This window comes from Procambarus clarkii, chromosome 10 (genome assembly GCF_040958095.1).
Source record: "Procambarus clarkii isolate CNS0578487 chromosome 10, FALCON_Pclarkii_2.0, whole genome shotgun sequence".
In the NCBI taxonomy this organism is placed as follows: Eukaryota; Metazoa; Arthropoda; class Malacostraca; order Decapoda; family Cambaridae; genus Procambarus; species Procambarus clarkii.
In genome coordinates, this window is record NC_091159.1 from 18,947,554 (window position 1) to 18,966,175 (window position 18,622).

The window sequence follows — 18,622 nt, forward strand, 5'->3', positions numbered from 1 at the left end:
TCTGTTCTCTGAGCGGGAAATGAACTGAGAGAGGGGCTCCATTCTTTGAAAGGGAGGTAATCCTTCTACGTGAGAGGGTGTTCTTTCTCCGTGAGAGGATGTTCTTTCTCCGTGAGAGGGTGTTCCGCTCTTTCTGGGAGGGCGTTCCGTTCTCCTGAGGTGCACACACACAAAAAAAAAACAAAAAAAAACAGAAAGTAGGTGGTGTGCCAGCCAGGAGTGGAGTGCGGAGCTGAGCGCTGAGTTGATTGTTGGTATATCATCACGACAAGGACTGTAGGAGGAAGAGAGTATGAGAGAGACAGAGCACTTATACATGAACGAGTTGCAGAGGTGGGGGAAGGGGGGGGGGGGTGTTTGAGGATTGTTATTTGATCACAATGAGCTGCACTAATGTGACATGTTTTCTTTCATATTTAAATTCAAGTTAATATCATGTTATTGCTTAAGTTAAATAAGTTTAAAGGAATCCACCAGTTATTTAAAGTTGCACATCAAGTGCAACCCGTTTTCAGTTTATGTTCATTCCATCCAGCGATCGACCCCAAAGATGCATTCATAAATTTTAACATGTTTAATTTTTAATTTTTTTTAGCACATTTGGGTAAAGGACGAGAATATTTTCCAGTATTCGTGATTATAAAATAATTACAAAGCTCAGAGTATCTCAGACCATTTCGTCTAAAACAATTAATAACAAGACATTCACGAATATTGTGTTGAAGAGAGTGTTCTTGCTCTTGTTCATACAATTCGTTTCCTGCCCGAAACGCTATGCGTGTTAGTGGCTTTGCAAGAATGTAAACATACCAATCTTATGTAATCTCACCAACCCATTGTACCTTCTTGTGAATAAAATTATTATTATTATTATTATTATTATTATTATTATTATTATTATTATTATTAGTGTTACGGACTCGTCGCCCTTGTAAGGAGGAAGAGTGGCAGTTCCAGCGCCATCTAAGAGTCTGCACCCGAACTCCCCGGGAATAGTACATAATGTGGACAATGCCATCTGGTGGTGGTTATCAAATGGCTAAAGATTCCTGCCTTGGTCAGCCAGAGGTGTCGTTGTGAGTGACCTCTGGTGAGTGACGCATCAAGACCAGCGCCACCTAGAGTGTGCTACAGAGCATAATGTCAACTCCCCAGTGGGTTAGTGGTATTTCCTAGTTTCACCAGTACCGGCTAGATCATTGATGATGTTTTGTGTTCACAGAGGTGACGTCTGGGGGCAGCGGTACTGGAGACGGCAGTTCATCTTGGGCAGTCCAGAGTCTCCCTACATGGTCCTGGAAACGACCAAGTAAGCCGCCGGCGATGTGTGAGGATACATAGCACAGTAATTACATTCTTGTATAGCCACTAGTACGCGCAGCGTTTCGGGAAGGTTCTTAATCTAAGAAAATTTTAAGTAGGTAAATACTTGCAAAATTTATAAAAATGGTAAGTCACATAGCAAGAAAAAAAAATAAAAGATGAGAGAAAATTGTAGGTATATTAAAGCACATAGGTAGCTCGGATTGATTGCAATGACACCTTGAATGGTAGTTTAACAAAAATTAATAGGCACAATACAGCATATGGCTAGCACATAGTAGAAGACAGCAATGAACACAATGATAAAGTTGTTTGGGTTAAGTACTATACTATTAGGTACTATTACTATTAGGTACTATTAAGTACTATACTTGGGTTAAGTACTATACTAAGTACGGATACTATAAGTTTGGTTCTACTATCAAAGAACCCGTTGCGACCCATAGTGACCGTAACATATAATTTACAATTGTACTGCTTACTGTTGAGAAATTCATTACCTGCAGCCACCGGCCTTTATTAGTAACGATATTTCAGCCTATTTCTGGCAGTTACAATGTCGTACTGTCTGGTGGATGTTTGTTTCCATACATATCCCCCTCCCCGCTCAGCTCGTTGTCGCCGTGTGGGGGCTTAGTGGGCGGCTGCCGGAGTGTGATGCTCCTTGGGACAGTCCTCTGTCCTTTTCTAGCCTTGTGCTCCTGCTGCCGTCCTCTCCAATTCTGCTGGGCATCTTTTCCTTTTCCTTCTGTTTCGTTTTTCTCCCCCCTCTTCTCCTATCTGCTTGCCGTTTCCTACCGACCTTTTGCTCGTTCTGGTTCTTCCCTTGGACTTCTTCTATTTTGACGCCCGGGTGCTTGAGGAGGCATACTCATGCACCCGTAGAACTGCAGTACCCGACGTCGAGAGCGAGGGGAACCTTTTATTGTCAATCCCCACTTCGTCACTGAACCCGATCTCGACGGACTGTCGGTTTCTTAAGGTGGCGTTTGTGGGGCGTATACTCGCGACGCACCCCTAGGAGGCCCCGACAAGATCGGCGATAGCTTCTTGTTGGGTGTCCTGCCTCTAATTGTGGCTCCATGGTGGGTGTGGGGGCACATTCGTGAGTGAATTCTTTCTTTCGTCAAGATGATTACCCCTGCTTCGGCTTCTTCTGGTTTACCTTCTCAGGCTCGTGGGGTGGGCGACCAAGCCCCCGAGTCGGTCCGTATTGGAAGACCGGGCTCTGTAGCCTCCGCTGCATTGGGCCCCGACCTTGCGCCTCCTTTGGCCTCTCTGACTCCTTCCTCTGGCTCCCCTCCCTCCTCTGTGGTTGGGTCGAGCCCCAGGCCCCCAGTGGTGACTACCTCGTCCCCTGGCGTGGCTCCTTCTCTAGTTGTAACTACTGCGCCTTTTAACCCCTCTCTCTCTGGGGGTTCTCACCGCCGTCTTCGTCACGGCCGCCCTCGCTCGATTCCTTCCAGTTCTGCTACCTATCAAGCCTTGTTTGGTCCCGCTTCGTGGGCCAAATATTTTGATCTCCCTCTTGATTCTGCGCCTCCTGACGATTTCTCCCTCCATCGACATCTCATTGATTCCGTGGATGCCTCCATTACTTTCAACCCCACTCGTCTCGGTACACGTGTCGTTGCTGCTCCTTCTCAGGATGCTGCTTCCCGCTTGGCTGCCTTATCCTGCCTTGGCGAGACCCCCGTTCGGGTCTCGAAGAACGTTCAGTTGAATGCCAGTGTTGGCACTATTTTGCTCCCGCCCCATGTTGCGACCGGTGTTCGGGACCTACGCGACTGCCACGACGATATTCGACATATCCTCGCTGCCCAGGGCCATTCTATTCTCCAGGTGGACACGTTTACTCGTCCCCCTCGTGGTAGTCGCCGTCAACCCCTCCGTGTTGTGAAGATTACCTTTGATGGTAGGACCCTTCCACCCTCTGTCATTCTTGCTGGTGCCAGGTGCTCTGTCCAGGAGTACATTCCTTCTCCTCGGCTCTGCAACAAGTGCTGGAGGTTTGGGCATGGTGCCCTCCGCTGCTCCGGGACTGTCTCTCTCTGTCCTTTGTGTGGTGGCGAAGGTCACTCTAAGTCGGAGTGCGCTTCTCCCCAGGCTCGTTGCCTCAACTGCGGTGAGGCCCATCCTACCTTCTCCCGTGCGTGTGTCCATTACAAGCTTGAGGCAGCCGTCCTCAACTTGAAGCACCGGGAGCGTTTATCTTTTCCTGAGGCGAGGCGCCAGGTTCGCCGGCTCCCGCCTTATGCTAATATCTCTTATGCTCGCGTGTTGCGCTCTTCCTCTCCTCGTCCTTCCCGCCTTCCTCAGACTCACAACCGTTTCCAGGCCTTGGGCCCTGATGCGCCCACTGCCCCCTCCTCTGTCCCTTTGGGTTCTCTCCCGAAGGATCCTCCTCCTGGTCCTCTGTCTGGGGTTCCCCTTCCTTCTACCCGGTCTGTCGTGTCTTCTGTGTCTTCTTCCTCGTCCCCCTCCGATCCTCCTTCCCATCCTCTTCCTCCATCTATCGGCTCTCCCCGCCGCCTGTCGGTGCGGGCGGATGTCCATCGCTCTCCTAACGGCCGTCGTGTGTGCTCTCGTTCGGCTTCTCCTGTTGAGACACTGGAATCCGTTGCCCGGTACGTAGTTGCTGGGACACCGGTCTCTTTAAGTCAGAAGCGTAAGCCTGGCTCCTCTCCTTCCTCTTCCCCGGCGGGTAAGAAGGCTTCGCTTTCTTCCTCAGCTCCTCCTTCTGGCTCTGTTGCTCCTTCCCCTCCCGTTTCAGTGCTTGCGCCCCCTGTTCCTGCTATGGAGGTTTCTTTGGCCCCTGCTTCCCTTTCGGTTGCTGCTCTTGCTGGGGTGCGCTCCTCTCTTTCTACTCCCCCTCTTCCTGCTGCTGTCCTTGACTGCTCCTCTCCGTTGTCTCCTCCTCCTCCTCCTCCTCCTCCTCCTCCTCCGGACCCTGCCCGCCCACCTCTGATCTGTTCTCCCGTTTCCTTCCCTCCGTCTTTGCTCAGTTTACCCATGCCCCCTAACCCTGACTTTGCTGACCCTGATCCCGACCCTGATATTCTTTAACGTGCTCTGTTGGTCTTTCGCCTTTGTTTCTTCCTTGTTCTCTGTTTTTGTCCTTTCTCTTCTCGTCGTTGTCCATTCTTCAATGGAACGTTCGAGGTTATTACGCCAATTTCCTCGAACTCCAACTTCTGGTTTCGCGGTTTTCGCCCCTTTGTGTCTGTCTCCAGGAGCCGATGCTTGGTGCTCGTCCTGGTCGTTTTCGTGGCTATTCCTTTCTCTCCCCCCCCCAGCCATTGCTGGGGCTTCTAATTCTTCTGCTCTCTTGATTCGGGCTGATGTTCCCTTTGTTCCTTTACTTTTTCCCTTCGCCTCTCCATTGTTCTGCTGCTCGTATCTTTGTGGGGAAATGGTACACAGTTTGTTCCATTTATCTCCCCCCGAGTGTCCCGCTCTCTCTTCCTGATTTGAAACACCTCCTAGACTCCTTGCCGGAGCCTGTGCTCCTGCTGGGTGACTTCAATTGTCGTCATTCTCTTTGGGGTGACGTTCTGACGAATACCCGGGGTCGCCTCCTTGAGCCGTTTCTCCTCTCTTCTTCCCTGTCTCTTCTGAATTCTGGTGAGCCCACTCATTTGGACTCTCGAACTCGCACCCTTTCTTGTCTTGATCTTTCTCTCTGCTCTTCTTCTCTTTACTTAGATTTCACATGGCAGGTTCTTGATGACCTCCATGGAAGTGATCATTTCCCCATCCTTGTTTCCTTTTTCTCTTTTCGCCCTTCCCTCTCTTTCCCTAGGTGGCAGTTTGCTAAGGCGGACTGGACCCTATTTTCCCTCGGTGCTACTCTCTCTGACCTCTCCCTTCTGCCCCTCTCTCGCGCTCTCCTCCTTTTTCATGACACTGTCTTCGACGCCGCCCTCCGCTCTATTCCTCGCTCTTCCTCTCGGGGTCCATGGAAGTGCGTTCCCTGGTGGAATGCGGACTGTGCTCGGGCTGTCCGCTGTAAGCGTGCAGCCTGGAAGAAGCACCGCCGTAGGCAGACGACCGATTCTTTTCTTTTCTTTCGGAAAGCGAGTGCGGTGGCCCGTAGGGCCATCCGTACGGCTAAACGTGAATGTTGGGCATCTTATGTCTCGACAATTACGTCCGAAACCCCTCTGGCCCAGATCTGGAAGCGTATCCGCAAGATAGCGGGTAAGTTCGTTCCCGATGTTTCACCGGTCCTTCACCTCCATGATACTCTTGTGGCGGACCCGTTGCAGGTCGCTTCCGAACTGGGTTCCCACTTTTCTTCTGTTAGCTCTGGTCTTCATCTTCCCCAATCTTTCCTTCTTCGTAAACCTGTCCTTGAGTCTCGTCCTTTAGATTTCTGCACTCATCTTCAGCTTCCCTATAATGATCCCTTCTCTCTCTCTGAACTTCGTTCTGCCCTGGCCCTCTGCGGTTCTACGGCGGCGGGCTCCGATGGTATTCATTATGAGATGCTTCGCCATCTCCCTCCGAGCACGTCTCAGTATTTACTGAGTCTGTATAATCGGATCTGGGAGTCGTCGTCAGTCCCTGAGGACTGGCTCGATGCCGTTGTCCTCCCTGTTCGCAAACCGGGGTCTCTGGGTACTTCCCCTAAGAACTTTCGCCCTATTGCTCTCACAAGTTGTGTCTGCAAACTCTTTGAACGTATGGTTAACGTTCGTCTGATGTGGTTCCTGGAACGCCATCACCTCCTCTCCCCTTCTCAATTTGGTTTCCGCAAGTGCCGCAGCACGACAGATGTCCTGGTGAACTTGGAGGTCTATATTCGTACTGCTTTTGCTGCGAAGACCTCCGTTATTGCCGTCCTTTTTGACCTAGAAAAGGCTTACGACACCACTTGGCGTTATCATATCCTATCTCAACTTCATTCTTTTGGCCTTCGTGGTCATCTCCCTCTCTTTCTCCGCAGCTTCCTCTCTCGTCGTTCCTTTCGGGTGCGCCTTGGTACCGCTCTCTCTCCCTCTTTTCAGCAATACGAAGGTGTGCCCCAGGGTAGTGTTCTGAGCACTACTCTTTTTCTGGTTGCCCTCAATGGTTTTCTTTCCTCTCTTCCTTCTGGTGTCTTCTCCGCTCTCTATGTCGATGATCTTACCCTTTGTTGTCAGGGTGATGATTCGCCTCTCCTTCAACGCCGGCTTCAACTTGCGATTGATGCCGTGTCGTCTTGGGCCACAGGTCATGGCTTCAAGTTCTCTACTTCTAAGACTTGTGCCATGACTTTTACGCGGAAACGGGTTGTTCTTCGTCCCTCTTTGTCACTTTATGGTCATCCCCTTGAATACAAAGATTCCGCGAAGCTTTTGGGGTTATTCCTTGACACTCGTTTGTCTTGGTCTCCCCATATCTCTTACCTCCGTGTTGAGTGCTCCAAGTCCCTTACCCTCCTTCGGGTCTTGTCCCATACTTCTTGGGGGGCGGATAGGCGCACTCTCCTTGCTTTACATTCCTCTCTCGTCCTGTCTAAGCTCGATTATGGTTGCCCTGCTTACTCGTCTGCTTCTCCTTCTACTCTTCGCCGTCTTGATGCTTTGCACCATACTGGGTTGCGCCTCAGTTCTGGTGCCTTTCGTTCGACTCCAGTCCTTAGCTTGTATGTTGACACTGGCTTCCTGTCTCTCCAGGACCGCCGTGATCGCTACTGTCTTCGCTATCTTGCGCGGTCCTTGCAACATCCTTCCTCTCGCCTCTGTCGTGCTTTAACTTTTACCCCTCCTGCGGTTCCTGTTCCTCTTCACCACCTCCCTCTTTCTGTCCGGTTATCTCGCCTACAGGATTCTCTTTCCGTTCGTATTTCTGATGTTTCTCCTCGTGTTGTTCCTTCTTTGCCCCCGTGGAGGGTCCCTCTTCCGCGGTTTTGTACATCCTTGACTCGTATCACTAAAGCTTTTACCCCTCCTACAGTTCTAAAACGCCTTTTCCTCGAGCACTTTTCTTCTCACTCCCGCTCCGTTTCTGTCTTCACCGATGGGTCTAAGTCAGCGGACGGTGTTGGCTACTCTGTTGTTTTTCCTGATCGCACTTATATGTGTCGCTTGCCTCCGGAGACTAGCATCTTTACAGCGGAACTTTATGCTATTCTCTATGCTCTTCGTCTCCTGCTTTCTCGTTGTCAATCTTCCTTTGTGGTTGTTGTTGACTCTCGTAGTGCCCTCATGGCTCTCGGGTGCTTTAATCCAGTTCATCCGGTAGTTGTCGAGATCCAGCATTGGCTGTTTCTCGTTCACAGTAAATTTAAGTCGGTTGAGTTTTGTTGGGTTCCCAGCCATATTGGCGTGTCTTTAAATGAGCGTGCGGATGCTGCCGCTAAGGAAGCTGTCCGCTCTTGTCCCATCTCTCGTAAAGGCATTCCGTATTCCGACTTTTACCCGGTTATCCATTCCTCAGTCCTTACCCGTTGGCAGGCTTCTTGGTTGTCTGTTACTGGTAACAAGCTACGTACTCTTAAATGTTGTGTTTCCTCGTGGCCGTCCTCCTTCCACCGTAACCGGCGGTGGGAAACAGCTCTGGCGAGGTTGCGTATTGGCCATACTCGCTTAACCCATGGTCACTTGATGGAGCGCCGCCCTGCTCCTTATTGTCCTAGTTGCATTGTCCCTCTTACGGTCGTGCATGTCCTTCTTGAATGTCCTGACTTCCAGGACGAGCGTGTGTCTTGCTTTCCGACCGCCCCTCGCGGTCACCTGTCCCTCGATAGAATTCTTGGTGACTCGGATACTTTTGATATCGTTCGCCTTATGCGTTTTTGTTCTCGTATTGGCATCCTTGGTGATATTTAGCGCCCTCTGATTATTTTGCGTATTTGATGGTGCTACATAGCCTTCCCGGTTTGGTGCCTTCTTTTGATAATTACTTACTTACTTCCATACATATAGTTGCCATTTCTAAACATATAATAATTAGTGCTTTCTGCCCTCCGAGTTGCTGCAGCCTGGTGGGTGAAGGTGGACAGGGCTGGCCCAGTTTATTAATAGTTTATAAGTTATGAGCTATAGAGATGTCTTAATTTGCATTTTTAAATAAAATATTGAATTATGAAATAATGTTTAGTCATAAATACAGAATAAAGATTAGTTTTTATTATATTACGAAATAATAAAGTTTTATGTATAGAGTAATGAATAAACCTCTGCTGTGTTTACGAAGCCTAATGAGAGGCTTCTGTACATTATATAGCAAAACTTGTCCTTCTGATAGCACGTTTCCTCTGCTCTATTACAGAATAAATATAGTAACAAAAATTTATTTATAAAATACGATGTATTGATCAAAATTATGTATACGCGTCCAACTGACTGTTAGGATAAGCAACACAGATTAACAGCCCGTCCTCCAAAGACCCAAAAGTGATTCCATGCACGCGCCAAACCCCAGCTGTTTATGAATGAAAAACGGTTTACACACGACTCACAACTGATGACGTTCGAACACTTCCGGAACAAGTGCTTCACTGACGACTTTTGTTCGAACCACAGCGCTATAAGTGCTTCACCCACGGACTACAAATACAAATAATCGCCAACAGAACCTAAACACCTAACCTAACCTATCCTATCCTATGCCTATATATGCACAATATGCTAATATATTATAATATTAATTTATACTTGAGAAAATTCCCGTTTTGAATGAACAGCAAGTTAAAATTTATGAATGCGTCTGTGGGGTTGACCGCTGGATGTAATGGACTTGAGTCGAGGACGGGTTGATAAATGCTTCACCCACGTAATACAAATAATCGCCAACAGAACCTAAACACCTAATCTAACCTATGCCAATATATGCACAATATGCTAATATAATATTAATTTATATCTGAGAAAATTCGCGTTTTGAATGAACAGCATGTTAAAATTTATGAATGCGTCTGTGGGGTCGACCGCTGGGTGGAATGGACTTGAGTCGAGGACGGGTTGCAGATTAAACTGGGGAAAATCACGACTGTGAAGCAGTTGACTCCTCGGCCATAGTCTTTATGTTCTTACAGTCTTTTACACCTATTGCAGTTGTAGTGCTAGTTGTTATTTGCGAAAACCTTGCTTTATTCAAAATATAAATATCTATACTATGTAAATATTGTAAGTAAAACACCAGTAATCTGTACATAACAAAAATTGCTGCCAGTAGATATATCATTATCAGTACCTGGTACTGATACTGGCTTAGTGCTTTCTTCTTGTAATTATCTTACCTGTCCAAAGTTGGAGGCCGGACACTTGGGCTAGCTTTTCCCAACTTTTCAAGATGAAACATGAATGATATGTGATTGTAATAGACTAATTGGTGTATGGTACACTCCTTGCATTTCCATTGGAAACTTTCGGCGCCGTGGGGAGGGGGGACCCGCTGCTTGGGTGACAGCTTCTCCATATCAACCTACTCTGGCTTTGCGCCCTGGAGAGGCCACCCCCAGACCGTCAACCAGATCACAACCCCATAGTCTCCTATGACTGATGGATGCCTACTACTACAATGCTCCTTTTCATAAATATAGATTTATAAATACCCCATACAATTTGTTATGGTCTGAAATTCGTGATTTGTTCCTGTAGAGTTTTTGAACAGGTTTCTATTTAACTATCCTGCGAGATGGGGGACATTTTAATATCATTGCTACCGTATTCACTCTGATGATATCCTCATGATACATTCTAAGTTCTCCAGTGCAGACTACTTATCACGTGGCCCTGTATGATTAATCATCCTGCTGTAATAACCTGTACGAACACCACTGCTACCATTGTAATAACCTGTACGAGCACCACTGCTACCGTTGTAATAACCTGTACGAATACCACTGCTACCATTGTAATAACCTGTACGAACACCACTGCTACCATTGTAATGACTGGTACGAACACCACTGCTACCATTGTAATAACTGGTACGAACACCACTGCTACCATTGTAATAACTTGTACGAACACACTGCTACCATTGTAATAACTGATGCTCTACTCGGACCGCCATAAGAGGACTTAAAACAAACTTGTGGATGTCAACCAACAAACTCACACTAAACATAGAAAAGACCTACTATATCTTATTTGGAGGCAAATAAACAAATGCAATTCAGCTTCAGATAGACAATGTTAACATTAGCAATAAAAATGGAAAGTTCCTTGGCCTATACTTAAACAAGAGACTCAACTTCAGCACCTAGATTCAACACATAACTAAAAAGGTTTCTAAAACAGTTGGTATACTCTCTAAGATCAGATATTATGTACCCTACTCTGCTCTCCTCTCTCTCATTATGCACTTATCTCTCCCTATCTTTCTTATGGTATCTGTGCCTGGGGTTCAACCTCTGCAAACTACCTCAAGCCCATCATCACCCAGCAAAAATCTGCTATCAGGACAATAGTAAACTCTGCTTTCAGACAACACACAGCTCCCCTGTTTAAATCCCTGAACATGGTTAACAAATTCACTCCATACATTCTCTTGTGTCAATTACATTTATAAAACCCTTACGTGAAAACCCTGTTCTGAAACTCTTCCTTGACAGATGTAACAGAACACATACTCACCACACCAGACATATCTCTTTGATATCCCCAGAGTCAAACTTAATCTGTGTAAACACTCTATGCAAATAAAGGGACCTAGTCTATGGAACTTACTCCCTAATAGATTGAAAAGCTGCCTTATTCAAAAATAAAATAAAAGAAGAACCTAATTTCATCTTCATAGTTTCCTACCTAGTGCTTTAATTCACACTGTATCTAGTGCTATCCAATCCCCCAATATTTGTACCTAAGCCATATTACTTTACCATTGTAATTTAGATATCATCTGATATCATGGTTGTTATTTTGCTTGCATATTCTACTGCGTTATTCTTTGAAATGATCCTCAAATTGTGCTAAAGTGAACCTATGTATAACCCTGGAATGTTATCCTAATGTACCTATTAATCCTTGTTCATTATAGTGTATTGTTATTATTGTGTATTATTCTAATCTTTTTTTGTGTCAAAATTTCTTACAATGTACCTGTAAATTTTTTTTGTCAATTTTACTGTTATTTATCTTCTTAAAATTATCTGTACCTGAAAAGTAAAGCTGTAAAGTACCCGTAAACACTTTTTGTTAAATTTACTGTAAATTATCTACTTAATAATTATCTGTTAGTTTAAGGACTTACCCGAAACGCTATGCGTGCTAGTGGCTTTACAAGAATGTAAAATCAACGTCATTTTTATGTTCTCTCTTAACCCCCAGTGTACCTTCTTGTATATAAATAAAATAAAATAAAATAAAAAATAATCAATATAGACTGAGAACTGCGTAGGCAACTTAAGGGATTAGAACGTGAGTGTGTGGAAGAGTGTGTGTGTGTGTGGGGAGAGAGAGAGAGGGGGGGAGGGAGGGGGGAAGGCAAAGCGAGAGCGAGATGGAAATATTAGTTGCTACAGCCTTCGTGTGACTAAGTAACGCTGCCACCACCCTGAGTTACCGGACAGAGGCCCGGAGTGAGATTCGTAGGACTTGTGGATTGAGTAATCCTACCAGGACAGGTATAAGGGACAATTGAATGGTACAAGGATCCTGGCCTGTCACTTGAATAATCCTAACCACTTGGGGGAACTATAAAGTACACGGGAGTAAGGCGGGACACACTCTGTACTAACATTTCTACAAGGGACGGATGGGGGGAGGAGTACTAAGCGAGAGTAACCCCAGTCCATAAATGTGGTGATCTCACTGATGTCAACAATTTCAGACCTATATCAATTCTGCCAACCTTGTCAAAAAATATTTGAAAAACTAATCTACAAGCAGCTTTACTCTTATCTAGCCAAACACAATATACTTAGTTCTTTTCATTATGGTTTCAGACCCAGAAAAGCACTAACGATGCATTTATTAGTATAACTTGATACAGGCAGCTCTTGATAAAAATGAGTTCCCTGTTGGTTTATTTGTTGATCTACGTGAGGCTTTTGACACTGTCACCCACCAAAACCTTCTTCTTAAATTACATCATTATGGAGTCAGAGGTCACTCTCTACAATGACTCCAGTCTTACCTTTCTGACAGGCTCCAGTATGTTTCTGTGAATAATTAAATTTCTCCCACCCTACCCATCAACATTGGTGTTCCTCAGGGCAGCATACTTGGCCCTCTCCTCTTTCTCATCTACATTAATGACCTTCCAAATGCCTCACAACACCTCAAACCAATTCTGTTTGCTGACGACACAACCTTCATTTACTCCAGTCCTGACCCTCTTGCTCAATGTTATAGTGAATACTGAACTAAATAAAGTCCATCTTTGGCTAACTGCTAACAAACTCACCCTTAACATTGACAAAACTTTCTATATTTTATTTGTTAATAAATCCTCAAATCAAATTTATCTATAAATAAACAATATCCAAATCAGTAACAAAGAAGAGGGCAAATTCCTTGGTGTCCTCATCAATAACAAGCTGAATTTCCAGGGACACATTCTAAATATAGCTAAAAACGTTTCTAAAGCTGTTGGCATTCTTTCTAAAATCAGATATTATGTACCTTGCCCTGCCCTGGTGACGCTCCATTACTCTCTCATATATCATTATCTAAATTATGGTATTTGTGCTTGGGGTTCTACTACCCAAAATCATTTACGTTCTCTAATTACTCAATACAAAGCTGCTATTAGGACAATATCTAACTCTGACCCCAACAGCACTCGGCACCTTTACTCATCTCAAATCCTACTCCTCAAATCCTACTACGTGATCTACTCAAATATCTGAATATGTTAGATATTAAGTCACTGCACATCCTCTCATGTGTACTCTTATATATTTAAAACTCTTAACTGTAATGTTAATCCTGATCTTAAAAGCTTCCTAGAAGGTTGTAACAGAACCCATGGGCACCACACTAGAAACAAATACCTATTTGATATTCCAAGAGTGCGATTTAATCAAACTAGAAATACTCTACAAATCAAGGGACCCAGAATGTGGAATGACCTTGTCAATCATGTCAAAGGCTGTACCTCTCTCAACCAGTTTAAGAGAAAAACTAAGTACTACCTAATTAACTCCATGTAACCTTCCTTACCCCCTAAATGCCAACCCATGTCTTGCTATTTTAAACAATGCTGTTTGTTGACCAAATTGTACAATTTCTACCAAGTCCCCCTCCTTTTTATTATTCCTTTTTTAACACAACTTATACTTTAATCTCAATTACTATTAAGGTTTAGTTTACGTGTCTTTTTTTTTTCTCCCACAAAAATGCCCGAAACGCTATGCGTGTTAGTGGCTTTAGGTATTGTATGTACAGCTCTATCTATAAATCCAACATTATGTTTGTATTTCATCATCTATGTATGTACTTTTACCTGAATAAAAATTTGAATTTTGAATTTGAATTTACAATAATAATAATAATAATAATAATAATAATAATAATAATAATAATAATAATAAAAACTACTGTCCCTGGCTGTGATCTGCTACTCCCACTGTTGTCCCTGGCTGTGATCTGCTACTCCCACTGTTGTCCCTGGCTGTGATCTGCTCCCACTGTTCTGTCCCTGGCTGTGATCTGCTCCCACTGTTCTGTCCCTGGCTGTGATCTCTTGCTCCCACTGTTGTCCCTGGCTGTGATCTGCTCCCACTCTTGTCCCTGGCTGTGATCTGCTCCCACTCTTGTCCCTGGCTGTGATCTGCTCCCACTGTTGTCCCTGGCTGTGATCTGCTACTCCCACTGTTGTCCCTGGCTGTGATCTGCTCCCACTGTTCTGTCCCTGGCTGTGATCTCTTGCTCCCACTGTTGTCCCTGGCTGTGATCTGCTCCCACTCTTGTCCCTGGCTGTGATCTGCTCCCACTCTTGTCCCTGGCTGTGATCTGCTCCCACTCTTGTCCCTGGCTGTGATCTGCTCCCACTGTTGTCCCTGGCTGTGATCTGCTCCCACTGTTCTGTCCCTGGCTGTGATCTCTTGCTCCCACTGTTGTCCCTGGCTGTGATCTGCTCCCACTCTTGTCCCTGGCTGTGATCTGCTCCCACTCTTGCCCCTGGCAGTGATCTGCTCCCACTCTTGTCCCTGGCTGTGATCTGCTCCCACTTCTTGTCCCTGGCTGTGATCTGCTCCCACTCTTGTCCCTGGCTGTGATCTGATCCCACTCTTGTCCCTGGCTGTGATCTGCTGCTCCCACTGTTTTGTCCCTGAATGTGATCTGGTCCCACTGTTCTGTCCCTGGCTGTGATCTGCTCCCACTCTTGTCCCTGGCTGTGATCTGCTGCTCCCACTGTTCTGTCCCTGGCTGTGATCTGCTCCCTATCTTGTCCCTGGCTGTGATCTGCTCCCACTCTTGTCCCTGGCTGTGATCTGCTCCCACTCTTGTCCCTGGCTGTGATCTGCTGCTCCCACTGTTCTGTCCCTGAATGTGATCTGGTCCCACTGTTCTGTCCCCTGACTGTAATCTGCTCCCACTGTTCTGTTCCCTGGCTGTGATCTGCTCCCCAGCTGAACATGAGGGGCTCGCATTTGATGTGGAGGGGATAATCCCTGTAGAGTATCATGACGGCATCAACTCTGACCACCTGGTGACTCCGTGACCGTTGACCTGTCCCCTTGGTTAGCTTCTTCAGAGGTGTGAATTTTCCATTGTCTTGCGTCGCCTGTCTGGCGTCGCGCCTGTGGCTTGTTCATGCTGTTATGATGTTCATGTTCTATGTACTGGTCTCTTGTTACATTGCGAGATGGGGATGGTTAGTATCTCTTGTAATGCTTTTGCGCTACCGCTCGCAGGATGAGTATGGGGTGCACAATAAACTAGCCGCCTTCGGCGGCAACAATTCAAAAATTCTTGACACACTGTACTTCTCTTCATAAGAGAAATGCGGGTTCCGCCGACATGTTTTCTAGTATTTGTGATTAACAAAATATGATTATTTTTATATTATAATTATTTGTATTTGAATTAAGGTGAGAAATATAAAGAAGTAAGAAATATATTTGTGTAAACACTCACACATGAGTAGTTGGCGTGCTTGTAGGTGCGTCTGGCCTCCCGTCTCCAGCACCGTAACTTAGCCTTCACATCCACCACCACGACACACTGCACACGCTGGCAAGAAGCACAGAATCACAATGCATAATACTTATCATAATTTTGAACTTTTGGAATTTGATCATTCTTTCCTACGTCCTCGTTCAGTCATGCCACCAAACATAATACAAGATTGCTGGGCACGCGATCTCACTGCCTCAAGCAACACGTGGCTGTATAATAAGCTCTAACCGCAAAATATGGAGATAGCGACGCTCGTTGCACGACGTCCAGATATGGAGCCTTGCTAAGTTGCCCTCACAACTCTTTTTGACTTCCACTACTCGGCTTCTCTCAATCTTGACTTGTGTGAGAAAGTTCACGGGACAGATCCCAATCAGGTACACCTGCCCCACATAATCCTCTTGTAGGACTCACCACCGTGGTTCCTCGGGGTACAACCACCCAACTGGCTTCAGGTCGCCCCTACAAGGTACTACTATTTAACAAATAAGTCACTAATCGCCCTCCCAAAGCTTCCTCGCGCTTCACTCACGAAGCTCTGCACAAATTCTTCTCCATAAGCCACAAATATCTTTCTTCGTCTGGAGCGACGACGTGCGTCTTTTTTTTCAGCCTTCCTCACGACAAGTGACGTCCTAAGACCTTTGCACACGACATGCTCCTGCAATGACGTCATTTTTACACACGACACGTCGCTTACAGTCGTCCTCTCACTTCCAAGTTTGACCAAAGATGTTCATCCGTGACTTGTCTCCCTCCTGGTCACATCTAATGACGGTTGCTTGCACTATATAATTCCCCTGACTCCTCACTATGGCCAGGTGGGGAATAATAATGATAATAATAATTTATTTGCAAGAAGGAACAATGGGTTGGTGAGCTTACATAAGATTGGTATTTTTACATTCAGGCAAAGCCACTAACACGTATAGCGTTTCGGGCAGGTCCTTAATCTAACATATCAGGTAAAATGAAAGGGTATATTGAAGCAAGGTTTTATATCAACAAATAACATCAATATAAGTTGACAGAGATGATTACACTGGTAAGGATATATGTCTTAAGTGTTAATATTAGGGAAGTGGGTAGTACAATATACAGTGTGAGTTTGAAGCACAAGGTAGGAAACTACGAGGATGAAATTATGTACCTTTGAATTTTACTTTTGTACAGGGCATGGGTTGGACAATTTTTTAATTCATCAGGGAGTGAGTTCCAAAGACTAGGCACTTTTATTTGCATGGAGTGTTTGCACAGATTTAGTCTGACTCTGGAGATATCAGAGATATTTATTTCTGGTGTAGTGCTCATGGGTTCTATTACACCTATTAAGGAAAAGTTTCTGATCAAGATTAGCGTTTAGGACAAAGTTTTGTACATGTAGATAGATCATGAGAATGTGTTGAGTGAGTGTATGTTTTGCATGTCATGGGACTTAGAGGGGCTGTGTTGTCTGAAGACAGAGTTCGTTATAATTCTGATATCAAATTTTTGCCGAGTGGTAATAGGCTTGAGGTAATTTGCAGTGGTTGAACCACATGCACCGTATGTAAGATTGGAATAGATTAGTGCATAGTATAATGGATGGGGGGGGGGCAGAGTTGGGAACATAATATCTGATTTTAGAAAGTATACCGATCGTTTTTTTAGACGCTTTTGGCTGTGTGTTGTATGTGGGTGGTGAAGGTCAGTCTCTCGTCTATGTATAGTCCAAGGAACGTCCCCTCATTTTTATTGGTAATATTAACATTATCTGTCTAAAGCTGAATCTGATTTGATGATATTCTACCAAATAAAATGTAGAAGGTGTTTTCTTTGTTTAGTGTATCTTTGTTGGTAGACGTCCAGAGTGGATTTTTTAAAATTCACTGTTGGCAATATTATTTAGTGTGTAGTGGTTGGGGGTCAAATTAGACGAAGGTAGTATCGTCTGCAAATAGTATAGGTTTAATAATGTTAGAAACATTTGGCGATCATTAATGTATATAAGAAATGGGAGAGGTCCCAAGATGCTCCCCTGTGGCACTCCTGCTGTCACTGGTAGAGTGGGTCAGGTTATGCTATTGATGGCTACATATTGGTGTCTGTCACTGAGATAGGAAGGAATATAGTCCAGAGCAAGGCCTCCAATACCATAGTGGTGAAGTTTAAGTAAGAGGTAGTTATGGTTTACAGCATCCAAAGCCTATCTCAGGTAAATGAAGAGGTCAATTGCGAACTCATTTTTGTCAAAGGCTGTATTGATTACTATAGATTAGTGGAATAACTCTCAGTGTGGAGGCAGACCTGCATCATGAGGCTAAATGAGGGCTCAAAACAATAGTTACTATGGAAAAGTGTTAAGATAATTAAATTACTTCACAAAACATGAAATGTCTTGCCGCTACTGTAGCTCAGAGTCTTTAAGCGACCACCAGCCAACAACTGTCACCTAACGGTGGCGGCAACCTTCAGACCGAGGCCAACTGCCAGAAGCAGCCATCAACCAGCTTGGCTTCTGAATATTAACACTCCCTGGAGCGTAATACACAGGCATCTGCACGCTGTGGCGGGCAAGGCGACGGAATTTTATATGAAGATTTCTTGGTCTCTGGTGAGAGGCGTCGGCTTGAAGTCGGAGATGATCCAGCGAGTGTTGTGAAGCTGTCGCTGGAGGCTTCCTAGCTCAGATTGACCTCTTTTGTTGCTTTTGTCGTTAACTCGATTTGGTTGTTCAGCTGTGAAGAGGATACATTAATAATGAACTTAAAAATCATGCGAAAACACTTTGTATATATGGAAAAATAAAACCATTTGTAGACAATACTGAACACGCGTTCTTTAAATGTGAACTTTCCCTTATTGTTGTTGATGTAACTTTTTGTAATTGTTGTTGATGTAACTTTTTGTATTTGTTGTTGATGTAACTTTTTGTAATTGTTGTTGATGTAACTTTTTGTAATTGTTGTTGATGTAACTTTTTGTAATTGTTGTTGATGTAACTTTTTGTAATTGTTGTTGATGTAACTCTTTGTAATTGTTGATAATTGTTCAGATTTAGCTACGCAGAACGAAGTGTCCATGTAGCACGGGCTATGGTGAGCCCCGTAATTGAGTTCGGTTATTCGCGATAACCTTGTTTCTGTGATATTTGGGCCTAAGTTTAAAATGAAGGAGGTGATTCCTTCTTTTTCCCTGTTTATCGCTTCTGTTTTAGTGCACTGGTTTTATTTTTGTTTTATTAACATTATCTTGGTGGC

The 18,622-nt window shown here is 44.9% G+C and overlaps 1 protein-coding gene across 1 annotated transcript; it reads right to left on the bottom strand.

The window, feature by feature from the left end:
- Positions 1 to 13,818: 13,818 nt before the first annotated feature.
- Positions 13,819 to 14,889, bottom strand: LOC138363201 (filaggrin-like). The gene has a single exon (XM_069322197.1). The coding sequence runs from the start codon at positions 14,887 to 14,889 to the stop codon at positions 13,819 to 13,821; it is 1,071 nt and encodes a 356-aa protein (XP_069178298.1).
- Positions 14,890 to 18,622: the final 3,733 nt, after the last annotated feature.

Excerpts from the sequence above, each read along its gene's own strand:
- LOC138363201 (XM_069322197.1), bottom strand. The coding sequence starts at position 14,889 with ATGATACTCTACAGGGATTATCCCCTCCACATCAAATGCGAGCCCCTC.